This window comes from Penicillium angulare, assembly GCF_028827245.1.
Source record: "Penicillium angulare strain IBT 27051 chromosome Unknown utg000001l_segment0_segment0, whole genome shotgun sequence".
Lineage (NCBI taxonomy): Eukaryota > Fungi > Ascomycota > Eurotiomycetes > Eurotiales > Aspergillaceae > Penicillium > Penicillium angulare.
This window is the reverse complement of record NW_026623160.1, coordinates 3388148-3414113: the sequence shown is the minus strand read 5'-3', so window position 1 is coordinate 3414113 and position 25966 is coordinate 3388148. Positions and strand designations below refer to the sequence as shown.

At 46.1% G+C, this 25966-nt stretch overlaps 9 protein-coding genes across 9 annotated transcripts; 5 read left to right on the top strand and 4 right to left on the bottom strand.

Annotated features, from left to right (window-relative positions):
* Window positions 1-719: 719 nt before the first annotated feature.
* On the bottom strand, window positions 720-2502 carry N7478_001197 (Zn(II)2Cys6 transcription factor; the record flags this gene model as incomplete). Its single annotated transcript, XM_056917412.1, has 4 exons — window positions 720-1425; window positions 1485-1962; window positions 2017-2110; window positions 2161-2502. The coding sequence occupies 4 exons, from the start codon at window positions 2500-2502 to the stop codon at window positions 720-722; spliced, it is 1620 nt and encodes a 539-aa protein (XP_056785292.1).
* A 765-nt stretch (window positions 2503-3267) lies between these two features.
* Window positions 3268-4778, top strand: N7478_001196 (uncharacterized protein; the record flags this gene model as incomplete). Its single annotated transcript, XM_056917411.1, has 3 exons — window positions 3268-3825; window positions 3892-3978; window positions 4038-4778. 3 exons carry the CDS (start codon window positions 3268-3270, stop codon window positions 4776-4778), a joined length of 1386 nt encoding a protein of 461 aa, XP_056785291.1.
* Window positions 4779-6215: 1437 nt separating this feature from the next.
* N7478_001195 (uncharacterized protein) lies at window positions 6216-6509 on the top strand (the record flags this gene model as incomplete). Its single annotated transcript, XM_056917410.1, has 1 exon — window positions 6216-6509. The coding sequence occupies one exon, from the start codon at window positions 6216-6218 to the stop codon at window positions 6507-6509; it is 294 nt and encodes a 97-aa protein (XP_056785290.1).
* Window positions 6510-7243: 734 nt separating this feature from the next.
* N7478_001194 (SUN domain-containing protein) lies at window positions 7244-8756 on the bottom strand (the record flags this gene model as incomplete). Its single annotated transcript, XM_056917409.1, has 2 exons — window positions 7244-8338; window positions 8424-8756. The coding sequence occupies 2 exons, from the start codon at window positions 8754-8756 to the stop codon at window positions 7244-7246; spliced, it is 1428 nt and encodes a 475-aa protein (XP_056785289.1).
* Window positions 8757-10924: 2168 nt separating this feature from the next.
* On the top strand, window positions 10925-13028 carry N7478_001193 (uncharacterized protein; the record flags this gene model as incomplete). Its single annotated transcript, XM_056917408.1, has 6 exons — window positions 10925-11013; window positions 11084-11155; window positions 11234-11689; window positions 11765-11986; window positions 12056-12333; window positions 12397-13028. The coding sequence occupies 6 exons, from the start codon at window positions 10925-10927 to the stop codon at window positions 13026-13028; spliced, it is 1749 nt and encodes a 582-aa protein (XP_056785288.1).
* A 721-nt stretch (window positions 13029-13749) lies between these two features.
* Window positions 13750-15715, top strand: N7478_001192 (serine hydrolase domain-containing protein; the record flags this gene model as incomplete). Its single annotated transcript, XM_056917407.1, has 4 exons — window positions 13750-14326; window positions 14388-14498; window positions 14561-14825; window positions 14890-15715. The coding sequence occupies 4 exons, from the start codon at window positions 13750-13752 to the stop codon at window positions 15713-15715; spliced, it is 1779 nt and encodes a 592-aa protein (XP_056785287.1).
* A 122-nt stretch (window positions 15716-15837) lies between these two features.
* Window positions 15838-17073, bottom strand: ppm1 (protein C-terminal leucine carboxyl O-methyltransferase ppm1; the record flags this gene model as incomplete). The annotated part of the gene is made up of 2 exons (XM_056917406.1): window positions 15838-16757; window positions 16821-17073. 2 exons carry the CDS (start codon window positions 17071-17073, stop codon window positions 15838-15840), a joined length of 1173 nt encoding a protein of 390 aa, XP_056785286.1.
* Window positions 17074-17492: 419 nt separating this feature from the next.
* Window positions 17493-22755, bottom strand: N7478_001190 (ubiquitin-protein ligase RKR1; the record flags this gene model as incomplete). The annotated part of the gene is made up of 8 exons (XM_056917405.1): window positions 17493-18014; window positions 18072-18371; window positions 18423-18796; window positions 18850-19128; window positions 19316-20154; window positions 20214-21939; window positions 22004-22397; window positions 22456-22755. The coding sequence occupies 8 exons, from the start codon at window positions 22753-22755 to the stop codon at window positions 17493-17495; spliced, it is 4734 nt and encodes a 1577-aa protein (XP_056785285.1).
* Window positions 22756-23112: 357 nt separating this feature from the next.
* Window positions 23113-25683, top strand: N7478_001189 (TFIIH/NER complex ATP-dependent 5'-3' DNA helicase subunit RAD3; the record flags this gene model as incomplete). Its single annotated transcript, XM_056917404.1, has 4 exons — window positions 23113-23129; window positions 23197-23653; window positions 23706-23822; window positions 23890-25683. 4 exons carry the CDS (start codon window positions 23113-23115, stop codon window positions 25681-25683), a joined length of 2385 nt encoding a protein of 794 aa, XP_056785284.1.
* Window positions 25684-25966: the final 283 nt, after the last annotated feature.

Genomic DNA, 25966 nt, shown 5'->3' with positions numbered 1-25966 from the left:
ACCAGTCAGGCGAAGCAGGCTCTCGAAGGCCATCCCTTAAAGAATGAAGTCAGAGATCAGGTTAAAAGAAAAAATCAATTCACGAAGCTTTGGTGCCTGAATAGTAATTAGAAATCAGATCAGTCAGCCTAAGTGGCGGACAAGGGATTCAGGTTGAATCTTGAATGAAAGAAACCTCGGCCCAATGAACAAGAACGGGCAGAAGAAAATCCACGGGGAATAGGCCATGTATGTGGCCAGGACTTTTGCTGGACTAAGGCTCAGTTAGGTGAGTGGGAGGCAGCATTAGCACAGCGCCAAAGCTGAGTCTACCTGTCAAGTAACAAATAAAGAAATTTGAGCACAAAAGCTCGAAGGAATGTATGGGATGAATCTCAATGCCATATGAGAGGTTTCCAAGGAAACGAGTATAAATGTGGCCTCGAAACATGGCAAAATTGTCTATCAGATTTCATTCACGAGGCAATAATCCTTGACCCCGCCTGATCACACGTATGCATTTCAATTGACTTATAGCACTTAGTCATATACTTAGATATACTTAGTGAACAAAAAGCGGCGAGGGGGAGCACTAAAACAGAAGGGGAAAGCCAAGAAGTGGCAGAGAAAGTCCAGTACCTAGGTAAGATATTACATTTTAATTTCAAGATTTATGGTTTAATCAATCGAGAGGAACATCAAGTACTTTTAGGGGTATAGAGCGTAATGAATCTTGCATCCTAAATCCACAGCCAGTCTCGGCCGAGATTTCCAATATTGAATATCCACTGCGATTGTGGATTATGCGACAAGTCTCCCTGCTGCCAGTATTCTTGAAGAATCTTGGCTGCATTGACACCATTCAAACAGCTTGTGAGGGACCAGAATCTCTCAAGACAACCGACCAGAAAGTCACGCTGAGCTTGCCACTTACATTCCAATCCAGCAACAAACACAGGCCAAAGAATACATTTGAATAGAGCTGGATCATCTTTTAAGAAATTGATGAGACCGAGTAGCTCTGAGACAGAACGATCTTGCACGGACTCCGTTTGGGTCAATGCGTCGAGAATTCTTCGACCATATATGTAAGCACCGAGTTTGTATGCCTGTGAAAGCATGCATAGATTCGCGATATCCTGAAGCGAAGAGTCTCGAGAGCTTTGAACATTTGAAGCCCAGGTATAATCATCGAAGTTCTGAAGAAGATCTAGTAAAGATTCTGTATCGGTGCGATGCGATGCGATCCCCGTGTCGTCAAGAGTGATGGAAGCTGTAATGCTATCCCTATGAAAAGAAAGACATTGTATAGCTGTTAAAATATATTCTGGGCATCCGAGAAACGATTTCTCAACTGTTTCGTGGAGTTGCATTTCTTGCTGGTCAAACAGGCTGGATTGTGTCAACAGCTTTGGGCGTGAGAAAGCCGCACCGAGTGTCTCAATTCTAGTATTATCATCATGAGTTGATTGCCACATCAAACATTTCTCTGTGCCGTAACTCACAAATAAATTTGTCTTGTAATGAAACTCCGAATCTCTTGCAAAGTCTCTCCAGGACCCTGATTGATCCCAGCTTGATTTTCAACTTGCGGATAAGTAGATGCAATCAATTTTTTAGCACCTTCAAGATGAAAGTTCCAACCATCGCTACCAGACTCTATGAGATCCAAGAAAATCAAGAGAAAAATGCTAGCAACCGTCGTGTCTTGATTACATGACTGGCTTCCACGCAAAGAGTGGGATAATGCCTCCATAGCTTGATGTTTGAGAGACAGTGCATCTCGATGGGCGTTAATGAATCCAGGAGCTGTAGACATTTCGGGATTATCAAAGGATTGTCCTGTGTTGACATGATGTCGAGCAGCAAGGGCAAGTAGAGCTTTGAGGAGGACAGGGTTTTTCATGCCCATGGGAATAAGACTCCTGAAGGGGTTTTTGTCGCTATCATATACAATGAATAGTTTGCATATGCGCTCGTTATCTGTGAATTCTATTAGTATTCATCAATGTATTGAAAGGGTAATGATGGTCTCACAATAATCAATATAGTATCGGGATACTCGATCCAGATTCAAGAGAGAAGGGTCTTCAAGAGCGACCGAAGGCTCTGAGATAGAATGTAGGAATAGCTCTATACAAAAATCAATATGTGAATCGACCAGATACCAAAAATTCACACTCCAAATTCCTTCCCCATAATTGACTCGTGGATAGTATTCATCTTACCATTAAAATCCAGACCAGACCGAGGACTCCCAGAAGTCGGCTTAGCTCGAGTCACGGAGCGCTGTATAGCAGAGACTTTATTATCAGATTTTAACAGTGAAGAGTTCTTTTCGTTCTTTTCAAATGATCGGCCTTGCATCTTCCCGCGAATAGCCACACCCTTGACCCATCGCAAGGGTCTCTGATCCAGACATTCCAAGCCGGCATTTTGACATTTTCTGCACGGCACACCCGATTGATCACATTGGATACGCCGGTTGCGACACGTATAACATGGCTCAGGTTTCCGGTTCATTGGGAGTTATCGTGATTGGGGCGGTGGCAAGCGTTTCCGATGAGGTGAGGTTCTTGTGCTTCAAATGTTGTGTCATCGTGTTGCTGACTGAGCCGGTTCGGCTTCCCGCAATCAGCGATCTATACACATTTGTGACTTGTTAGGCTCAAGAAGACGAGATTGACATATTGGTCATTTTAATCCTGAAAGAAATAAGTACTAGGAAAGCCGGTAAGAGCAGTAAAAAAAAATTTAATACCATGATTCGGGATGTGGAAATCAAATCCTTTGTCTTACATTTTGCCATGTAGCTGGTCCCTGTTGTATTTCTTTGGGGCGGATTCATATAGAACTTCTCTTTGATCAAATTCAAAATTCTGATGCCAATTTCCCTGAGCGTGTCTTCTTTGTTTGTGGCTCATTGGCATGAAAGGACCGTATTTACCCAGCCACGAGTCGGTGCGAACCTCCTTATATTCATCAAATCCCAATTTTTCTCATCAATATCTCAAACTACCTACTCATCACTGCACCTATAAAAAATTCAAATAAAAAGCAGAGTTCTTTCGCTCGCTTACAAACATAACCATGCCAAAAAGCACGTCTGCATCCAAATCCTCAGGCTCAGAGTGCCAGAAAGAAAAAGTGCTGGAGATGGGAAAGTCTCTAAGAAAGAAAGAAAGTCCAAATCTTCTGAAGCAAAAACCAAAACCAAAGGGAAGGTCGATTCCCCCGAAAACAGCCAGTCGAATTCCGTCTTCCCTATAAAAAGCCTGTGGACTGAGAATGCCACCACGAGCGAATCGCAAAATACCTCAGGTCGACCAGCTCATCGGATGTGAGCAGTACAGGATCCCCCCGATCACCCACGCGAGCAAGATGCCCGCCGGGTGGGATTGGAATGCCGATGAGACCGGTCTGATTGAAGAGGATGTGGAAGGCAATATCATAAGATGCCATGAACGTATCAAAATGGGTATCTTGCCCCAGCTGTTTGAACAGAGATTGAAGATGCACGAAGGGATCAAGAGGTCACGCGAGAAAATGATGGAGGTAGAGCCGGCAGGTCTCAGTTGGGAGATTGTTCAACGTTTGGACAGTCTGAAGTTTCTGGAGGAGAGTTGCAAACAAGATACCGAGGGGAAATATCCATGCAATGAGGTCAATATCAAAGCTATCATGGCTGCTTATCGGAAGGGCAGTATTGAATGGTATAATGATGCAAAGGTTACAATTTGGTTTAGGGGAGGGCAGTTTGTTGGTGGACCTACAGAGTTTGATGAGACTACGGTAGCTCGGCTTTATGAGCAATTTGGCGGAGAACATGGATTATGGGTTGAAGGAGTATGTCAAGCCCCCTTCCTTTTTTAAGTTTTTTTTCCTGAATTCAAACTAATTATTAAGATCTAGCATGGCACTCCCCAGCCTGGCCTTTTTGGTCTCACCGAAATATTTCATCCAACTCCCAATCGTAATCATCGCCTAGCACAGCATACAGTATGAGTAAATTATCTAACTCCGGAGTATACATACTAATATAAGTCCCCTTTACCTAGGTCATTTCTGCCTTGAGAGCTCCTGGAAGTGATCGTCAAATGACATTGGAGTTCAGAGATGACACTGGAGCATTCGCTCCTATGATATCCCGAGACGATCTTTGGAGTATATACAGGGCATGTGGATCTGCTGCTTTGCATTTGGGAGGAGAAGTAGCAAGAGAGGCTTTGGGGAAACGCATGCAGAGACAAAAATACGTACTTGATGTAATGGTCATGAACAACCAAGCAGAGAGAATAACAATGACCCGATGGGTTCAAACTGTCTTCTTCGTCGTGGACCATAAAGCAGATCCTGAGGTAGCAGAAGAACGACAGAAACGAGGTCTACCCAAAATTCCACCGACGGAAAGGCTCAGCGGGTCCTGGTGGCGGCACATGTTATATACAGTCACAGTACCAGATAATCATCGGCGAGTCTATACCGGCACAAAGAAGTCGGAAATGGACACGGTACCTGATGTGGACTACGACGAGGCATTGCCGCCTCGTGTTTCTTTATCACTAGCTCCTCTTTCCGCTCAAGCCAAAAAGGGAGCCAAAATTGAAGGATGGGTACCACCGGAACCTGAGGATCAGAATCGGGGCGGAAGTAGGTCGTGGAGGGGGGAATACCTCGATGGGAGCAAGCATCCGCCTAGTTGTAGGCGGTATTTGGAGTGGGTCAATAAAGAGAATGAGCGCAGGACCGTGCCCCTTAAGCCCACCGCAGATGAGTTCAAACGGCATCGATTGGATTAGCGGAATTGGAAAAATGAACCACCGACAAAGCTAAAGCCACCTACTTGGGACCAATATGTGCAGTGGCTACATCGACGGAACCGCATAGTGTTCTCAGATGTGAGGGGTCGCGGTGAGCCTAGGAAAAATGCTCTTCTGACATACGGCCCCACAGTCCCGGGGTTTTCTCGGTTTAAAAGCAACCAGGCAAATTGGTTAGAGTATCCAATTGAAGTGGAGGCCGAGAAGGAGACTTCAAGTTGTGCTTTGCAATAGTGGGGATGGAGCCCACTATATAGTATTATGCTTATCAACGGGATGCGACGTTTTGAGGACTAGAAAGGCACCACATATCTTGATTTGTTTATTGCTTTTCATTGTTCATTGTTTTCGATTTTCTCATATTTTCATATTTTCATACTTGGCTGTAAAAAAAATCTTCGAATCTACTTCAGTACCGCGATTTGATTTTCTGGCTGCTACAAATGAACTAGTATTAACCTTTGAAGGAATACCACTGCATCTCGAAGAACAGACCATCACATTTACCATGGCTGAGAGTCAAATCTTTGACCTTCCAATCTAATACTGGAGTCTTTGTAAAGCTAATCAAGCTAAGTAGTTTTTTCTTCGCCGACATCGGGAGTAGAGTCCCCACTTAGCCCTGGAGATAATCGAAGAATTTGAATTGTGATAGCTGACACGAGACAGCGTAGCAATTTACCCCCTGTCCATATGGATACTGCTATAAAAAGATGTGTAGAGCACGGATTACTCCGTGGGCTCCATAGATGTTGGATCGTCCAAGGTTCTCAGTAAGCACGAAAAACACTGGACAGTTACCCGAGGTCTGTGATTGGATAGTTAAACAAAGCACCCACTATATAATATCGATGGTTATTGGCCGGCTCGGTTTCTGACGTCATAGGAATTGAATTTCGCGACGCTAACTCTATTTAGGACTTAGTTTGACGGCTGAGTGTGTAAGTTAGTCTATGGAGACATGATATTTGCATTTGGAGTGAAGAAAAAATGTTTCAGCTCCAGTCCTATCTTTGGATCATTCGCAAGGCTGGCGAGCCACAGGAAGAGATTAGGATGATTCTGCATGGCTATATCTAGTGGCTTTGCCCGTTTCTCAATTGACTTTCTTTAATCTTATATTCTTACACTCTTTCCTACTACACTCGCTAGATACTAGTACTGCATTCGCTAATAGTACTGCACTCGCTAATAGTACTGCATTCGTTGATAGTACTGCACTCTCTCTCGATTCTCTCGTTCTATACACCAGTTCTTTTTCTCGTCCGACTTGAAACACCCCGTACCGGTATGTCTGACTGAAAATAACTACTCCCAGTTTCGTCGACTAACAATGGTGAATGACAGGCCACCCTCACTTCGACAAAATTTACCCCTCTTTCAAGTTATTACTACATACTTTCCCATTACAACATTATGGCTCCCATTGCACGTGCCGTCGACGCAATGTCAACACTGGTCAAGCGTGACTCTTCCTCCGGCCGCTTCTCTCTTTATGTCTTCTGTATCATGATAGGTTGCATTGTCGCCTGTCTTATCGGATTCAGTATTTATACTATGTACCATGGAATTGACACTGAGGAGAGCAACGACATTCCATTCGAACAAAGAAAATACATGCGCGAACTACGACAACGAAACTTGAACGGACTTGCTGTTACAGCAAAGCGACCTGATATGATTGTTCCCATTGAGGAATTAAACTATTGAATTATGTATCGAAGCATACTTGGCGTTAAATCTATATTTGGGCGCAATTTGGTTATTGACGTTTTGGGTCTTACGGAATTATGTATTATCAACAAATCAATTGGATGAGCTTCGGGGCAAGAGTATACACTGCTGTCCTCATGGTGTAAATGGTGTATAGCCATGGGACTTTTTGAATATCATGAATACTATCTGTGAAGTATAGACACAAATACATTGTTGGGAGCATGTAGTACGGACTCGAGTTCTATCTGTATGTAATGTCCTCTTTCGGCATCTCAAATATAGGGAGAAATTACAGTACATGTATTCCGTTATGAAGATGAATAAGAAGAATATTTGTGAAGATAATTAGAAACCCATTTTTCCTATGTCCAACGAGATTCCCGTCCAAACTCGCGCGGCTCAAAATAAGATTACCGATCGTTTAATATAGACCAGAACCCAGAGCAAACCAAAGGAAAAAGAACAAGATATCCAAGAAGCATAAAAAGAATAAGTGCTGAGGAGCAAAGCTATATGAATCGTAAGATGCTTGAAGAAAAGTGGCAACGTCGAAAGGTCGTCATTGAAAGATCCAAAGGATTGAAAGAAATATAAAATAAAAAGGGGTATGTAGAAAAGAAGTAGAAATTAGGGATGCAGAAAGAATTGAGAATCGCGGACGTGAGATGTGTGGAACATGCCACAGCACTATTCATATAGAAAGAACATCTGAACTATGCTAGTCAGACTTAGACGTGAATGGCCATAGCGGCGACGGCACCGAAGAACAGGCTGATCATGGAAGCGGCAGAGCCGGCGGCACCATTAGTACCGGCGGAGCTCGAGGCGGGGGAGGCACCGCTGGTTGCGGATGCACCAGATTCGCCTGAGATCACAGCTGTACCGGTGGGGTTGAAGTTTTGAGGGCGGTAGGTGTAGCTCATGCTGGGGCTAGACTTGGGAAGTCTGGTGCTTGAGCTTGAGTGGTGAGATGAAGTGGGGGTGGCGGTAGAGCTGTGAGTAGAGATAGAGGTGGTAGAGGAAGTCGAGTGGGAGGTCGAAGTGGATATAGAGATAGATGTGCTGGAAGATGTAGAGGTCGAGGTAGTGCTGGTAGTAGTGGGGGTAGGAGTGGAGGTGGAGGTCGAAGTGGAGATGCTGGTGCTAGTGCTGGTAGGAGCGACAGTGCTGGTGGGAACAGATACAGTCTCGCTAGCGCTAGATCCACTGCCATCAAGTTCGAAGACAACGATCTTTGCCTTCGAACCCTTAGAAGCAGTCACAACACAACCAGTGGCGCCACCGGCACCAGTGAAAACATCAGGAGCATGCATCTCATTGACGCCCATGGTAGAGGGGTCGATACGGCAAGGGAGACCATTGCAATCGTCACCATCACACTCGATCTCAATACCAAACTCGGGCTTGACATCCCGGAATGGAGTGGTAGGCTCCAAGTAAATGGGGTTCCAGCCGATCTTCACGTAAGTGTCACCGGATTCATCGGTGTTGGCACCAGCAGTGTAGGGAGACCAGTTACCAACGGGGTTGGCGCTGGTACCCCAGATACATCCCTCCTCAGCAGTAACACCAGGGGCGTTGATGTAGTACTGAGCAGCAGTGCTGCACCAGTAGGACATTCCAGGAACAGCAAGGGTAGCGAATTCCTCGACCAAGGTCGGGATAAGCATGGCTTCGTTTCCAGGCAGGACAGTCTGGCAGAAAGAGACTGTCTTGCCGGCCTTGTTGTGAGCTGTCAATCCACCGGTTCCATCCACACAGTAAGGCTCGTTGGGGAAAGGCTTCTGAATTTCACCATCCTCGTCACAGTAAAGTCCACCGTTCTAGAAAATCAGCAGTCAGTGGGGATCCTCCTTGCATATGTCATTGTATCATTGCATATGACATATGGAACATCGAAAAACTTACCATAGACATGGGGTAAGAGTAAGAAGTAGCCTCTGGATCCCATTGCATCGAGACCTGACCAGGAGGACAGGCGTAGGGACAGTAGTTGCCGGGCTTGCAAGGCTGATTTGGGCTCATAGCCCATCCGGCGTTTTCCTCATTGGGAGTGACAGAAACCAATCCAGCATCACTAGGGAACTGGCACTGTCCACCTCTCTTCTGAAGGGTAGTAGTCTCCGGAACGACACGGGCTTCGTGGTGGTGGAGATGCTGGTGGCCATGGCGAGCGGCTTCGACGCTCGCAATGAGAGCTACGAGCGCAGCGGCGCGGGTGGCGGAAATTTCGAATTTCATGGTGAATGTATGTGATTAAAATAGCGAATGTATAGAAGTTGGATTTAAACGAATGACTTGGGATGGCAACGAATGCCGGACGCCGATGGACACAATGCTCGCAGAGTATGAGGTCAAAGAAAAGAAAGTCAAGAAACGGGGGAATCGGCCAGGAAAAGGGTCGAGCACATCGGCCATTACTATGGTGGCCCAAACTCTTCCTCCATTATGGAGGATCCACACGGCAAAGACCCTGAATGGCCCCTGAGTGCTCCGGCTCTGTGCCTGTCGATCAAGCCCCGAATGAGGTACTTTGAGCGGTAGGCTTACTGGGGTCCAGTGCTGTGCCCCTGATCCCACCTGACGAACATTGCAGCAAAACCAGTTATTTGGCGGATCTTGGCGTTAGTTAGCACTGAATTTAGTGCGCAGTAGCGTTAGGGGCGGCTCCACGTTAAGCCAATAATGAACGAGTTTCCCCGACGGTTCCTGCTTGGCAAGTGGAGAAAGACCAATGAGCCGCATGCAATTTGGATCAATGTGGAGTTACGAACCGAAAAGGTTTAGAAAGGAAGCTTTGTGGGAGAGAAATCAAAATATCAAAACAAATCGTGAATAGGAAACAAGGTGAGACCTGGAGTATTGGGGGGAGATCCGTATGAATAATGGCACTAAGAATATCCCCTTACAGTTTAGCAATGGCAATTTTGATCTTTATTATGACCTCCACGCAACGCATTTTACATAGTACGTGTATCTGTATCTGCCTCCGCTTTCCCGAAGCTATCCGGGTAACCACATGCACACACCATCGTCAACTGAGATCGTCAATCGCAATAAAACCCACCGAATTCGCCTTGTTTGCTTACAATCTAGGCCCGCTGATCACGATAGATAATCCCCTTTTCTATGCAACTGTATCCATAGGACCCGAAAAGCTCACCAGCCAATAGTACTCCTTTTCTCGGCCTATGTAGAGCCGGGTACAAGCCTCGCGATCTCACCGGTTTTCCTTGAATGATTTTTCACAGTGCCAAGGTCTCCCCGGATGAGAATGGGAGACTCGAAAGCTTAGCCTCTGCGATACTCCGTACTTCAAGCGACACCTAGCATCCTTGTTCGGAGAAAAGCAGGGCTGAACGTACCAAATATGGCTGGGGCCATATGATTTCTATTCGATGAGTGCAGCACTGCCTTATAGGGTTCTTTTCTCTGATGATGTATATAATATGAGTCCGCGTTTGTCCTCCTCTTTGGTCCGATCGTAAATAATTTTCTGCTACATGTTAGCAAAAGTTAAACCAAGTCAAAAACAAGGCTTCTCGACGTACCATAAAGCTTCAGTTCACCTTACAAGTTTCTACTACATAGTAATGGTTCTTGTTTGGTGTGGAGCCAAACATACGTTTAGTTCAAGTTGCTGCATCGCGAGGTGAGATAGTACGGGGTAGATGTAACTTTACAGGCTGGGACCATGAATAGAAAGATGGATAACCACATGGGCCTCCTCTAGTAATTATGGTGTTGCCTTGGGATTCCCCAAACGTTCTCAGCATGTAACCCCAATGAGGTACGATCTCAGGCGTCCACAGTTTTAGGCAAGCCTTGTATTTCCTTAACAAACTAGGCTTCTACGACAGAGAAAGGGAATTAGAAAGTCAAGGAATAACAATTTGCCTTGGCCGACAGAATAGGAAGATATCTAGCAGCATAATGGTATGATTCTATAGCTTGTCCGCCACTGCAAGGCCTTGGCCAGAAGGGGTCAACTGCATTGAGATCTTATCAACGGGAGCACGTAGATTCTTTAATATGATAGCCATTCCACTCGCTATAAGGGGGCAACTAACGAAGTCTGGAGACCCCAAATGGAGTAGTCCTGGAAACACTGACACATTGGCCGAAAACACAAATCTTCAGCCTCGTCGATTGGAATAGCTCAAGCTGAGCTTTTTTGGGGGCCAAATCCTGCCCGTTTAAGTACCGGCTCTTGGCGGAAATCCTTGGCATAACGTGCACAGCCTCGTTTAAGAAATGGCATCTTAGACCTATGGAGCACAGTTAATGCAAATAGCATGGCTCAGGACGACTATGCGCCGTTGAATAGAAATACTGAAAAGACGCTTGACGACTAATGTTTCTATGAAAGTTTGATGAAGATACTTGACCATCCAGAATAAACCATCATCATGTCGACCCTATCCAAGACCTGTCAGAGCTGCGCAAGCTCAAAAGTCAAATGTGTCCGAAGTACAGAAGACCAACCCAAATGTAATAGGTATGACCTTAAAGTACTTTAAGTGTGGAATGTCTAGGGAATAGAAAGCTGACGGTCTTATGAACGATAGATGTCTGCGTCTAGGCAAGGAATGCGCTTATCGGCGGAGTGGCCGACGATTTCATGGCTTCCAGAAGGACCGGTAAGTTTAAATAGATGAGTGCTATCCGTGGACATGAAAACCCCTAGAGATAGACTCAGAAGTTTATATATGTATCAGTCAAATAGAAGCGCTCGAGTCCAGAGTCAAGGAGCTTATGTCCGACCGAGTTATCGCGTCGGTCGAACCCTCGGCGCCCACTTCCCACTTGACATCGAGTACCCGAAGTGCGTCATTCAACGAAAACGACAACAACGAGAATAACTTGGGCATTGACGATGTAATCAAGCGAGGTCTTCTCAGTATCGGAACAGCAAGACATTACTTGGAGCTTTTCAAGTCGGTTTTGTCTCCCAATTTCCCCTTTGTGGTTATATCTTCCAGTATAAGCATTAACCAGCTCCGACAAGAGAGGCCATTCTTACTATTGGCTGTCCTTGCATCTGCATCATATGATGATTTTTCATTGCAGCGATTATTGGGGAAAGAAGTCAAAAAAGCCGTTGCAGCGCGCATGATCCTCGGTGGAGAGATCTCTTTTGACATGCTGCAAGGGCTTTTGGTTTTTCTTGCATGGTAAATGCATCTGATCCACTCTTATTGCCATCTATGTGAAAATAAGGACATACTTTTTCTAACTCAAGTTGACAGGTCTCATTATCACTCGAAGCCAAATCGATATACTCAGTTCCTCCAACTGGCGATCAGCCTCGTAATAGAATTACGACTAGATCGACCCCCGCAAACCGAGGAATGGAAGACCCCATTATTGTTTGAAACTCAGCAAAATTTGAATAAAAAGACATATGTTAGACCTTCTTGGGGTACTGACGAGAAAAGAGCAGTCATTGGTTGTTATTATCTATCATACTCGTGAGTACTTTTCAAGATTCTGGTATGCGACTGTCGGTGCATCAAATACTTACTATTGGTTTTCCACAGAACGGCAGTCTTTTTACACAAACACTCCAATTTCCCTTACATTCCATATTTCGACGAATGCTGTCGGTCACTTGATCAAGAAGAAGAGTACCCCACCGACAAGTATATCGTGCATTCGTTCCAGCTGCAGCATATCGCAGAAAAAATCAATCGTTTATCTACAGATCACCGAAATGACTTGAAAAAGCCGATGTCGGGAACTGAGCTCTACGTAATGAGTATAAAATCAGATTTGGAAGCTTTTGAAAGTAGACTTCCATTCAAAATCTCCACTGTTCGTGAGTACTAGCACAACTCAAAGCTTCTCATGAATGATAACTTATAATTCCCGACTCTTTTAGCGTTTCTTGCCATTCAATTTTACGCCACAAGCCTTTGTCTATATCAAATTGCTCTTAATCACGACCAGCATTCTGAAGATTCCATGTCCATATCACAGACATGGCGCGCAGACCTGTCCTTGGCAGGAACAAACGCAGCCGACAACATGCTCAATCTACACATCTCACTTCCTCCCATGATGGAGGTAAAGTTCACAAATACACAATGGATACAAACGGCATTTGCCATGCTGGTCGCCTACCGAAATACCGTTGCTAATAATACGCCAACAAATACAATATCGTTTCTCCATACTTTATCGCAACTACGGCAGCGCGTGGGTGCATTGTCAAGCTCCAAAGTTGACATGGACGGGCAAAGGGATGTTTTCTCCGGTTTCGTAAAAAGGATAAACCAAACCGAGGAGAGATTAATGGGAGTTAGCAACAAGAGTAGTATGCCGACCAACATCTCAAAGGCTTACGAGAACACCTCCATGGCTAGTCCCAGCGAAGTGAGCATGCTTCCAGTGGGTGATCAGTCTTTAGTGCCCATGCCTGAACTTTTTTCATTCCCAGAAATGGATGACCAATTCATGCAAGGCTATAGCATCGATCCATCTATGGATCAAATGTTTAATGCTTGGTTTTAGGTATAATGCCGAGCAACCCGAGCGGGCTCAGCGAGCTTAGAATATCCTTTTCATATTGTCGATTGAGATACCTTAGGCACTTCTCATCTGAGCATTCTTTCTCCGTAACTTAGCTAGCTTTGTTTTATCATTACCCACACATATTCTTCCTTCCTCCTCCCTTGATAGAAATATTGGCTCCATTATTATGTCAGAAGGAAACCTCCATGGCGTGGAATTCGACCACGGGACTAACCGGAAGAAACCCTAAGTCAACCAGTGCATGGAGAGCAAAGCAGTTGTAGACGAGACAAACATTTACTCGTGCACACCCCACTGGGGGCCATAATTATCATTTGAGTCAATAGGAAGAGTAAGCCAATGAGCATTTAATTAGGACCTTAAAGAGAACCTATCAGCACCCAACCCTGGGGTAATTAAGTAGGACCTAATACTTCAGCCTCGCCAAGAACTGATATTAGAATAGAAAGTGCCAAGATAGTGGCAATGCACTGGCTCGCCTAACATTGAGATAATCTGAGCATCTCCGACCGATACACTAGTTCCAAACATGCAAGCGCACCGATCCCGAGGTCTCCACTTTAGCATCGCCGAGCCGGCATCAATTGTATGCCAACAATTATAGAGCAAATTCTTTTGTACAAATAAAGCGCATGGAGAACAGAAAACTCGCAATAATTATACTTGAAAGTTTTACACCGCACTTGATTCATACTTCAACATGAAGTGGTCAATCGTTTACTATACATATCTTTCGTCGCTGGTTTCCACGGCTCTCTCTTCTTTCACGCCATGCCCTATCCTCGGACCTGCATATCCACAATTCAATGTTAACACCAATGACACAGCTATTTTCAAAGCTCTGAACGAGTTGACAGATAGCTTCGATGAGCTGACAACCAAGTTTGATGGACCGAATGGACCTATATCGCCCAGGACATCATTCAGCATTGCAGTCTTCTCCACGAACAAGGGAAATGCTGCAGATAACCCAGCCTTTTGGCAGTATCACTATACTTCCAAAAAATTGAAAGGAAACTCAAGTGAAGACAGCTCTCTGGATGTTGATGAGAACAGCATATACCGGATTGGTGGATTGACCGAAGCTTTCACCGTCTGGAGTTTGTTGCTGAGCCAGGGTGAACATATCTGGAATGATTCCATCTTGAAGTATCTGCCGGAACTGGCCAATGAATCTAGCTTGACCCACGAAAAAATGAATCCAATCAAGTATCCACAGTGGGATGAGATTACTGTTGGACAGCTGGCCACCCACATGAGTGGTCTTGCTCGAGACTGTAAGTTCATTTCATGGCAAGGGACCCGAGGATGACATATTGACAAACATCTGTACGGTAGACTGTATTCATGACCTGACGACCGAAACTGGCTTCTCCAAGGCTGGATTTCCCTCCAAGTCTGGCTATAGGCAGCCATGCTGTGGGGATAAAGCTCAATGCAGCAACATTGGTATGTATATTAATTTGACTGAAACTATCAATGCAGAATATTACTAACGACCTTATTAACAGACTACATCACGAACTTGACGTCCCGTGTGCCGGTTACTGCAGCGGGCGCGACACCCATCTACTCCAACTTGGGATTCCAGATCATGGGATACATGCTAGAAAAACAAACAAAAAGCTCCTTCGCCGAGCTCGTCCAGAACAGAATCCTCGCCCGGCTCAGCATGAACGCGACTAGCATCTTTGCCCCTAAAGACTCATCTTTAGGAATCATCCCAGTCAGCAAAGAGGCTAGTGGCTGGTCATCACGCAACGTAGGAGATAAATCGTGAGTACAAGAAACAAGATTGAAAGTAAAAAAAAACTCCAGCTAAAATGTCATCTTCCTGCAGATCAAAGTCGATGTTCTCAAGTGCTCGAGACCTCGCCATCGCTGGAAAAGCCATCCTCAGCTCCGATCTACTTTCACCCGCTGAAACACGTCGCTGGCTGAAGCCGTTTGCTCAAACTTCGAACCCTAAAAACTCCGTCGGTGCACCTTGGACTATCTACAGTGGCGGAAGCTACCCCGATACCTCCATGGTCCCCGTGTACACTCTCCTCAGTAACGAAGGGGAAGACGAAGGCTTGTATAGTTCCTACCTTGGTCTGGTCCCAGACTACGGAATTGGTTATGCTATTCTCTCGGCAGACACTGAGTCCCCTGCCGATCTGAATGCTCATGCAGACTACATGCAGGCAATCCTGGATGGCGTGGTGACGACCGCGACAAGCCAGGCAGTGGCTAACTTTGGGGGACCCTATGCTGCTGAGAAAGGGAATTCTTCGATTTCCATCAAGTATGATCAGAATGATACATTACCTGGACTGTGGATCGATGAATTTGTTAGCAATGGTGTGAATTTCAAGAAAACACTAGCTGATATCTTGGGCATGGACAATGGAACTGTTCTGAGTATTCGGTTGTATCCTACCCAGCGGACTGAGGAAGACTGCCACTGCAAGGCATCTAAGCAGGTCTTCAGGGGAGTAATGCAGGACAAGACGGAACTTGCGGATGCAGAGACTCCTACTTGTGTGTCGTGGCAGGGTGTAGATAAGCTGCAGTACAACGGTCATGGTCTGGATGAGTTTGTGTTCACGGTTGATGAGGCTGGAAGCGCTCTCAGTGTTGAGATTCCAGCACTGAACGTAACCCTTGCGAGAGTGGAGGAGTAGCGGGTTGTTAATATTTTCATATGTTCGCTGTATTATAGTCTGAAGTTCTCTATCGACATAGTCCAATAAAAAGAATGCTGCTTTATTGATTTCATTATCCAACTGTATATTTATCTTGACCTTCAATTACCAGGCTGAGCCTGCAGCGCGGTCCATCCATTGAAAGTTGCTGTATCTTCTCCCTCTCTCCACCCCCATGCAATACAATAATGCCTCGCCAAAAGCTGCCACTCCTCCATTTCATCCAGGAACTCGAGGCGAGAAACTCTTTCTTTCTCATCCTCGGCTACCCAACGGTCCCAAATAAACTCAATATCAGCGACCGCTTGGCCGCTTGTAAACCCATGCTCGCGAAGTCGAGTTCGCTGCGCCTCCAGGGAGGAATATTTGTGTAAAGTTTGCAGCTGGATACCACGCGTCGCAAGATTTGAAACCATTGTCCGACCGAAGGGGTCATCCGGTCGAATAGGCTCGTATAAAATTATTCCAAGTGGTGTAGTTTTCTTCGACTGCTGTGTTGTTTCATTTTGCGCATCGGGTGCATTGGACGGAGAAGCGAAAAGACGTTCAGTGAAGAACGAGACTACTTGTTCTGCTTCGTTTGGTGAAAGGTATATGAGGCAGCACTCCGAGATCAAAAGCGTGGGCAGTGTTGGGTCTACGCGCGGTAGTGTATATAATGGAGCGCTGGATGTTGCCAATGACCGCAGGTCCAGAGGGTAGATATGGTAGGAGGGTGTATGAAGCTCATCTCCTGCTTCCGAAACAGTCACATCTTGGCTTGACGAATCAATGCCCAGCGCCTGTTGTAAAAAGGGTGTAGATCGAATCGCGCGGATCTTTGTCACGGTGTTGACGGCGAAATCGAGTTCATGGTAAACGAGACTAGAGCGCGGCCGGGAGGCAAGAAGACGGAAAACGCGGGTATCTGAGCCAGCACCAAGTGATATGATCTGCTTTCTCTGTTCCGGGTCGCCTCGAGAGGGAGAATCGAGGAAGCGATCGACTAGCTGATCAATTGCCGTGGTGCGAACGTATGTTCCTAATAGAATGTCAATTATTCAGGCTTTAACACCCATGGACAATTGAAAGATAGGAAACACACCTCGATTAATTATAGGGAATCTTCTAGTTGCATTTTCGGGCGCGGTTAAAGGTGTTGCGTAGGGATCATGGAGGTATCCTAGCTCAACAGCACTCAAACGAGACACACTGGCGTCATTGTCGGTGCCCTGCACGACGCGATCCTTGCCTAATGAGCGCGCGCCATGACTGCCTTCAACTCTTTGGGGACCTCCGCGGCCTCGGCCACGTCCTCGTCGGAGCGTGTTTAGGTTTGGTATGTTCGGTGCGGCCATGAAGGGCGTACCAAAGAGACGTGGAAGGTTGAAGCTGGAGCTCGAAAAGCTTGGACGTGATGGTGGGGTTCGCACCCCCGCGGAGATAGCGTCGTCTATGGTGGAACGGGGCCAGTGGAGCGAAATGGGGTTCTTCACTCTTTTTGGTATGGCAAAAAGAAAGGCATATTCTGTTCGTCCGTGAACTAATTGCAATTATACATTCTTTTAACTCAATTGTCCAGTAGAATATATGATTCTTGGTTATACATCCCACGACTATAGGCCGGGGTTGTATCAGTGTTCGCATCCATGTTCTACGGCCTATACTACTACTCATAAAGGGTGGCAATTGATAAATAAAATATGTTCATATGAATATTCTCCTTCGATAGCCTTTTTTTCGTACCACATCTATCATCTATCTCATTGTTGCACGTTCAAACGTACACGAAGTTGTTGCGGCACAACGGACAAGTACTCTGGTTGCTGCTCTTGAACCAACGGAACAAACAAACCGAGTGGAAGGTATTCTTGCAAGTGGCACATCTCTTGTTTGGCGTCTGCATATCCGTAGAGATAACAGAGTAACAGATAGCACACTCACTCTGACCCTTCAGAGCGCCCTGGACATTGCGTCGAAATGCCAATAACCCATCAACTAGGTTTCCATTGGCGAACATAATCACACCTTGAATGACGAGCAGCCAGCTCTTCCACTTCTTCTCGTCAACCAAAACTCGGCTGCGACCGACCACAATGGCGGAGTGAAGGGGATATGCTGGGGGAAGGGTGATGGAGATGGAGACGGGCGGAGATTCCTCATCGACTGGAATGCTAGCGATGATCTCAGCTGTTCGTTGGGAAATTTTCACAGTCAATGCTCGCTCTTCGTTGGGATCTTGTGTAGCGATCCAGTCTGTGACGCTTCGTATGGCATCAGTGGCCACCAGTGGTGATATCTGAAGACGTATTTAGTTCACGTTGCGATGTCGCCAAAGCCAGGTTGTTTCACTTACGTATCTTTCCGTCCAGGTCTCCACAGGTCCCTTGATGCGTTTTTGCGTGTCGATCCACCAACTCTTGGTCATGTTCGCCAAATGTCTCGAGCAAAGATAGTACAGGTGTACCAACAGCCACTGGGTCTCTTTTTCGGCGCTTTCCGAATTATCAGGCTCGAAGGACTGTATCTCGAGTTTTGATGCGTCGATCAATCTACCCTGTGCCTTCTGGAGGAAGTTGAACATGAATTCCAGTAGCGGATTTAAGATGCTGTACTCCTTGATATTTGTCGCATAGTATTCTTGCACGGGAATAGACTATTAAGAGAGTTAGAAATGGCTCGTGGAGACGCGGAATTGCATACATACTGCGTTGGTAAAATGATCGAAGACGACTTTCCAGCTTAGGAGGTATGATCTCACGCTGGTCCACATCTTGTCATCGCCGTAAGACCTCAACACCATGTCCATGGTGGGTGTCTCTAGCAATAAGGATACTAGCTCATCAGGCAGACTGACTGCAGATTTAGACAGAGCAACGTCAAATGATACCTGTTCCTGAACTTGGGGGATATAGCGGTGGAGAATGGTGTATGCAGTTCGTTGGACAGAACGGCTGTGAGCATTCAGAAGGTGGAAGACACTACTGACATCCTCGAGGTTGTTAATCGGAAGAGCATTGATCAAACGATCAAGAAGTCCAACTGCGACATCTCGAGGTTGGTGGAATACGGTTGAGGCATCTATTCAGTGTAAGTAAATTGCAATCTCGAAATTGATTCGACTTGTCGCTTACCGAATTTTGCGATTGTAGAAACCAATTCATTTGAAATTCCGACCTTGCGCTCTGACCAAACATCCTGGAGGTCATCATTGCTTTCGCCTTCTGCCATGCTCTTAAAACGCGCAAATAGCCGGAAAGAAGACACAAGCAAAGGAAGACTCTCCTCCCCACCTCCGACGTCTTTGAAAACAACGCCCAAAGCATCAATAATATCCTCCCAGTGCGAGCCATAGATCTCCGCGAGACCAGGAAGAATAAAAGCCAAGGTATGCATGATCTCTGCTCGTAATCCTAAGGACGGTATCTCTGACTGGAGGCATTCAACTAAATTTTTGGTAAGGAACACCAATCTTTGAGTTGGAATTGTCGATACAACATCTTCTTCTCCAGAAAGGAGAATATTAAGAAGAGCAAGCTTTCGCAATCCTGTTCATGATTAGTTTGAGGATATATGAAAATGTATTTTGATAAAGCTTACCTTGGGAAGAGGGATCTTCGGGCTTAAGACCGGTAGAATCAGCAACCAATTCATTGCAAATTCGGTTGCCGACAGGATTAGACAAAATTGAAGTTCGCAGGACAGCAAACCACGATGCTGAGCGAATTCCATTGACACTTCTTGCTTCCCTACAAATTTTCGCAACCTCGTCGGGCGGCTTGCGCTTTTCGTCCATAGACGTCATCAGTTTGACAAAGGCCTGTCCTACCCGGTAATCTGCAGGAGACGTTCCGTTGAGTGCTTCAAGTTTGTCTTCCCAGAGAGAAGTCAAACAAGACGAGATTGTAGTCTCTGGTGAAGACTTCAAGGGTTCTTGTGAACGGATCCAGTCGCTAATGATCTTGCGTCCTTGGAACACTATATCAAAGTAATCTTCGCGCTGGTCAGCCAGCTCAAGACCCGAAATGCCATTGGAATTCTCGATACTCAAATCATCGTCAATTAACTGGATGACCAAAGGCAAAAAGTAGGAGAGAGTAGTGATGTCTGCTGTGTTCAACTGTGTGGCAATGTCAAATGTCGACAACGCCTTGATGGTAAAAACTGCAAGGCGGAACGCAACAGTGCATCGATCGGAGTCTCGGGGAATAGAAAGCCACAGTGCCTTTAACGACTCTGAGATTTCACGCTCGACCAAGTTTACAACCCCCATGATAGGGCTTGTGATTGCCGTTGATGCTCTTGGGGGAAGTTGAAGGAAAGGGCCCATAGCTTCCTCCCATACACTTTGATGGGCTAGAATATCTGTGATACTGAAGTCTGCATTGCTGTCGATACCTTCAAGCAATTCCTTTGTAATCTCCAGAAGAGACTCAATGCTAATTGAGAATGTTAGGAAATTCAAATTATTCAACAAAGAAAGAGTGATATAACTCACGATAAAGATTCTGCGCTTGCGTGGCTTAGCTCATGACGCAAAATCTCAAGTTTTGACGATGTGCTTGGATCACCAACAACCGTCTCCTTGAAAGATTTTATCAAAGATTCGGTCAGGGTAGCGACTTCTTCCGAAGGGGATTCTGTAAGGTACAGAAGTTTTGCCGTTAACTTTGGGCCATTGGATCCATTCTGGAAGTCCTTGATGGCAGATGGCACAGTCTTGCCGAGATGAGAAAGGCCATTCAGTACATCCAGGGCTCTATCTTCCTGCGATAATGCATCGATGATTGCCAAGAATACCTGATCCATTAATTCGCCTCGGGAGGTCTGGTTTTGAAGGACCGATGCAAGGATTGCCCAATGAGAAGAGCTTCCTTTGCAGGCATTATCTAGAGCACGCATGACGAGCGAAGTGAGTTTGGTTTTGTCCCCTAGATCGTTGAAGTCAAGGCTAGAAAGTAGGACTTGCAGAATGTGTGCATTTGACTGCTCAGGCTCCATGTCCATGGCTCTTTCAACCACAGTCTCAAAGCTGGAAGTAAACCCTTCCCACTCCCTACATGCCAAAATGATTGCAATCAGTCGATCTCCAGACGGCGAGAAAAGAAGCTCGGGCACATCTTGTTGAACGAACTTCCTGAGCTCATTAGAACCCTTCGCAATAGAGGGCATATATCGCACACATTCCTCCACCACACCAGCAGCACCATAAGGTTTACCATTGCGGGTGCGGAGGATCTCAAGGCAGTCTTCAAGAAGGGACAGATTTGTTCTCTCAAATATCTTCTGCGCTTGCAATTCACTTTCTGAGTCTGTAACTCTTGAAATGACTGTAGCCTCTAAGCCAAATAAGCGCTGTGCTTCAGAACACACAGCATCCTGCGATGAGCGAAAGTCTTTTGATTGTTCGGGGGACGAAAGCTTCACAGCTTCCAACAGATCATTTGAAAGTTTTGTCCATAATGGCTCAAGTTGGTGACTTTGCTCGTGAGAGATGAGAGTCAGTAGAAAGTCGGCGCAGATTTCTTGCGCAATTGGTGTAGGGAGCGACCACTGAGCCAGTTCAGCTATAGGTCGCACATACTGAGCAACCAGGGGTGACATTCTACTCTGCACAAACTCAACCCTTTCTTCTTGGGGCATTAAAATTACAAGCCATGCAGCCACACGAATATATGCCTTCCATCCAGTGCTAAGATTCTGGCGGGGCTCTTCTCTTGAATTGAGACCTTCTTGCAAAGCCTCCGTAAGAGCCATTGCGCTCGACAATTTGATGGTTTCGTCGGTAGATGTTTTATCCGCCCCTGCAAGTACCTCCCGCGGAATCAGGCGAAGCAATTTGTCCAGGTTGGACCAAAAGTTTGCTGGACCTGCCTGTGATCCCTTTTGGATATACTGGCGAAGCCTCTTCGACGCTGAAGTCTTTGAGGTATATTCGCTCGTCCATACCTGTGGTCTTGATGCGGTTAAGAGCAGGAGAGATTCAGATAGTTCAGAAGCGGAGCCGAGTTGTGGAATAGAAAGCGACTTTCCGATGATAGCTGAGCTAACGAGTTGCCAATCAATCCAGGCGGGCTCTCGGGACACAGCTGATCGCAAGACGATATATATAGATCGACGAACGAATGGGTCCTCGTGACTGCAAAAGGCCCACAGTGACTTACTACCAAGCAAGTTCTCGATTTCAGCTAGATTTCGCTGAAGGTCGTCGTCGGGAGAATTTCCTGTGGGTGTTCTAGTCAGCATCTTCTCCCATAAGCCCAAAAAATCAGGTTAAATAAATCATACCCAGTATTCTGCTCAGAAGCATTAATCCAGCTCCCACGACGCGAGCATACTTTCCGTCCGCGTCGTCTCGCTTAACTGTTCGTTCGTCACTCAATGTTAAGGGTGTCTGGTGGAGGATGACATCGTCGATAAAGTCCAGAGTAGAGCTTTGGTAAAATTTCCAAACATTACTCCTTTTCTCTTCTGTCGAGAAGACACTGGTGAATGACTCCAACGCGGAGCGCTGGACTGGGCGATCGTTGTCATATATGCCCGCAAGCCAAGCGCCTATGACACGGGGAAGATGTGGTGCGATTCTCTTGCCAACTAATGTAGAAATTGCGCCCAGCAGAGTGTGAGCTAGCTGGCGGGCTCGTCTTGAAAGATCAATTGAGATTCTGGGATATATTTTGACCTAGATATTGCATCAGTCATCGTTTTCAAGTATAACTAAAAGACGTGGGTATATATACCCAAGCTTCTAAGAAGCCATCATCCAAAGTTCCCTTGGCCTTTGATAGCTTCACAATATAATCTCTCAGCTCCTCGAGGGCCTTCGTTCGTGTAGTCTCATCTTTCTTCAATAAATTCTTGAAAGCGATTACCAATTGCTGCTCTGAAATTCGAGAAAGATCCGGTGGTTCGGCAATGTAAGTCAATGAAGACGGCTCCCTCCCATCTGCTCCAAAAGAACCTGAGAAACCCCCAAATGACCCAAAGGCCCCGGCAGCTGCACGACTGCTGGAAGCCTGCGACTTGAACTTTTTGCTCATGTGGGGTATGAGGTCAGCGGGAATGGTGGGGGATTGATTCGGCGAGGATTGAAACTGGACCGGCGCGGCTCCGACAGGTAAATTTGAGCCTAATCCAGGTCTTGGATTCTTGAGCAGCAGTGGTTTCAAGATGTTCCTTATTCTTTGAATCCCTGTGGTGAGTTGTTAGAAAACAATTGAGCAACGAGAATCTTCAACTAATTGATAATTAGATCCACCGCGGCCACCCGATAAGGAAGTCACGTGGGCTTGTGTCATCGCTCTCCCAAAGGGGAAAAGATCCAGGCTGCGAACTTGAAGCTTCTCTTCTTTTGTTTCTTCTTGTACTGCCTCTATGCTTCGGGCGGGTTAACCATCATGAAGTTCTTCATTGAGTATGCTACTCTTTACAACAAATCTACTCGTATGCTTTGTCTTGACCTCTAACCTTGACTAAAATAGTGATCTTCCGGTCCTGTTCCCGTATCCGCGCATTTACCCGGAGCAATATGCCTACATGTGCGATCTCAAAAAGACCCTCGATGCCGGGGGTCACTGTGTGTTGGAGATGCCCTCGGGTACAGGAAAGACAGTTTCGCTGCTCTCGTTGATTATAGCGTACCAACAACATTATCCAGAGCATCGGAAGCTCATCTATTGCTCCCGAACGATGTCTGAGATCGAGAAGGCGTTGGCGGAGCTTCAGGCACTCATGAAGTATCGGACAACAGAGCTGGGATTCGAAGAAGAGTTTCGGGCTTTAGGCTTAACCAGTCGAAAGAATCTCTGTCTACATCCTTCTGTAAAACGAGAGAAGAGTGGTACCGTGGTCGACGCGCGATGCCGAAGCTTGACGGCCGGTTTTGTTAAAGAAAAGAAAGAGCGGGGTGATGAGGTCGAGCTCTGCGTATACCACGAGGTTTGTGGTACTGTTCTCGCGCTTTATTTTACTATATGCTTACTAAAATTAGAATCTGGATCTTCTTGAGCCGCACAATCTCATCCCTCCGGGCGTGTTCACCCTTGATGGGCTCCTTCGATACGGAGAGGAGCATAAACAATGTCCTTACTTCTCAGCTCGCCGTATGGTATGTTACTCTGGCCAACATATTTTGCGCCGCGATTTTCTTATACTAATGACCCTATTATGTATAGATGCCATGGTGCAACGTCATAATCTACTCCTACCACTACCTTCTCGATCCAAAAATCGCCGAACGAGTCTCCCGAGAACTCTCCAAAGACTGTATCGTTGTCTTCGATGAGGCTCACAACATCGACAACGTCTGCATCGAATCCCTTAGCATCGACATCAGCGAGGATTCTCTCCGCAAGGCCACCAGAGGTGCAAGCAACCTTGAGCGCAAAATTGAAGAAATGAAAAGCACAGACGCCGACAAGCTTCAAAGTGAATATTCGAAATTAGTGGAAGGTTTGCAGCAGGCGGAACAAGCTCGAGAAGAGGATCAATTTATCTCAAATCCTGTTTTGCCGGACGATCTGCTGAAAGAAGCGGTTCCCGGAAATATTCGTCGTGCTGAGCATTTTATATCCTTCCTAAAGAGATTCATCGAATATCTCAAGACCCGCATGAAGGTCACCCATACGATTTCAGAAACACCTCCTTCGTTCCTCACACATTTGAAGGATCTCACATATATTGAACGCAAGCCTCTAAGATTCTGCGCTGAACGTCTGACTTCTCTTGTACGAACTCTTGAGCTCATGAATATCGAAGATTATCAGCCACTTCAAGAAGTTGCAACTTTCGCGACGCTCGTCGCAACCTACGATAAAGGATTTGTTCTTATCCTTGAGCCATTTGAATCAGAAGCGGCTACAGTACCGAATCCTATCCTCCACTTCACTTGCTTAGATGCCGCTATTGCAATCAAGCCTGTCTTTGATCGTTTCAGCTCGGTGGTCATCACATCTGGAACACTGTCTCCACTGGAGATGTACCCAAAAATGCTGGGTTTCACTGCTGTCATGCAAGAATCGTACAGTATGACCCTGGCACGTCGCTCATTCTTGCCCATGATTGTCACTCGAGGCTCCGATCAAGCGCAGGTTTCATCCTCCTTTGGTATTCGCAATGACCCTGGTGTGGTTCGCAATTACGGTACACTTCTCACAGAGTTTGCACGCATAACACCAGATGGAATCGTCGTTTTCTTTCCCTCGTACCTTTACATGGAGTCCATCATCAGTATGTGGCAAGGTATGGGTATCCTAGATCAAATCTGGAATTACAAATTGATTCTCGTCGAAACCCCCGATGCCCAAGAGTCTTCACTTGCGCTGGAGACATATCGAACTGCGTGCTGTAATGGACGCGGTGCCATCATGTTCTGTGTCGCTCGAGGTAAAGTGTCTGAGGGTATCGATTTCGACCACCACTATGGTCGGGCCGTGCTGTGCATTGGTGTACCATTCCAATACACCGAATCCCGTATCCTTAAAGCCCGCCTGGAATTCCTCCGCGAGAACTACCGCATTAGGGAGAATGACTTCCTATCCTTCGACGCTATGCGACATGCTGCACAGTGTCTGGGCCGTGTGCTCCGTGGTAAAGATGACTATGGAGTCATGGTGTTGGCAGATCGCCGTTTTGAGCGAAAGCGGCCACAACTTCCAAAGTGGATCAACCAAGCCATGCTAGACAGCGAGACCAATCTCAGCACAGATATGGCAGTCTCGAATGCGAAGAACTTCTTGCGTACTATGGCTCAACCTTTCCAATCCAGAGATCAAGAAGGTATTTCTACCTGGAGTTTGGCTGACATTGAAAAACATGAAGCAAAGCGCAAGGCTGAAGAAGAACGTGTCACGCAGCACCAGTTCATGAACGGTCATAAAATGGACGGCGTTGTATCATCGACGGTCGAAGTAGAGGATGAGTACGATGACGACATTGATCAAGACCTCATGATGCTGGATGCGCAATAAGCTCTTTTGTTTCACCTGTCTATTCTATCCTATCATTTATCTCTTTTTGTACTATAAAACCATCGCGTGCTATTTGGATAATTCTGGGGCGTTTGTGAATAGGGCATAAAATTACATAGCATGGACGGCGTTGGAATTGGAGAAATTTGAATATCAGACTGTGCTCAGAGCCTAGGAAGCTCCCACCTTCACCTTCGGCACTGCTTCAACTTCAAGTTACAAAATACCTGTTCCCTCGGTCTCGGGGCCCCATATAACCTTGAAAGCGACTCGATCTAGGCTT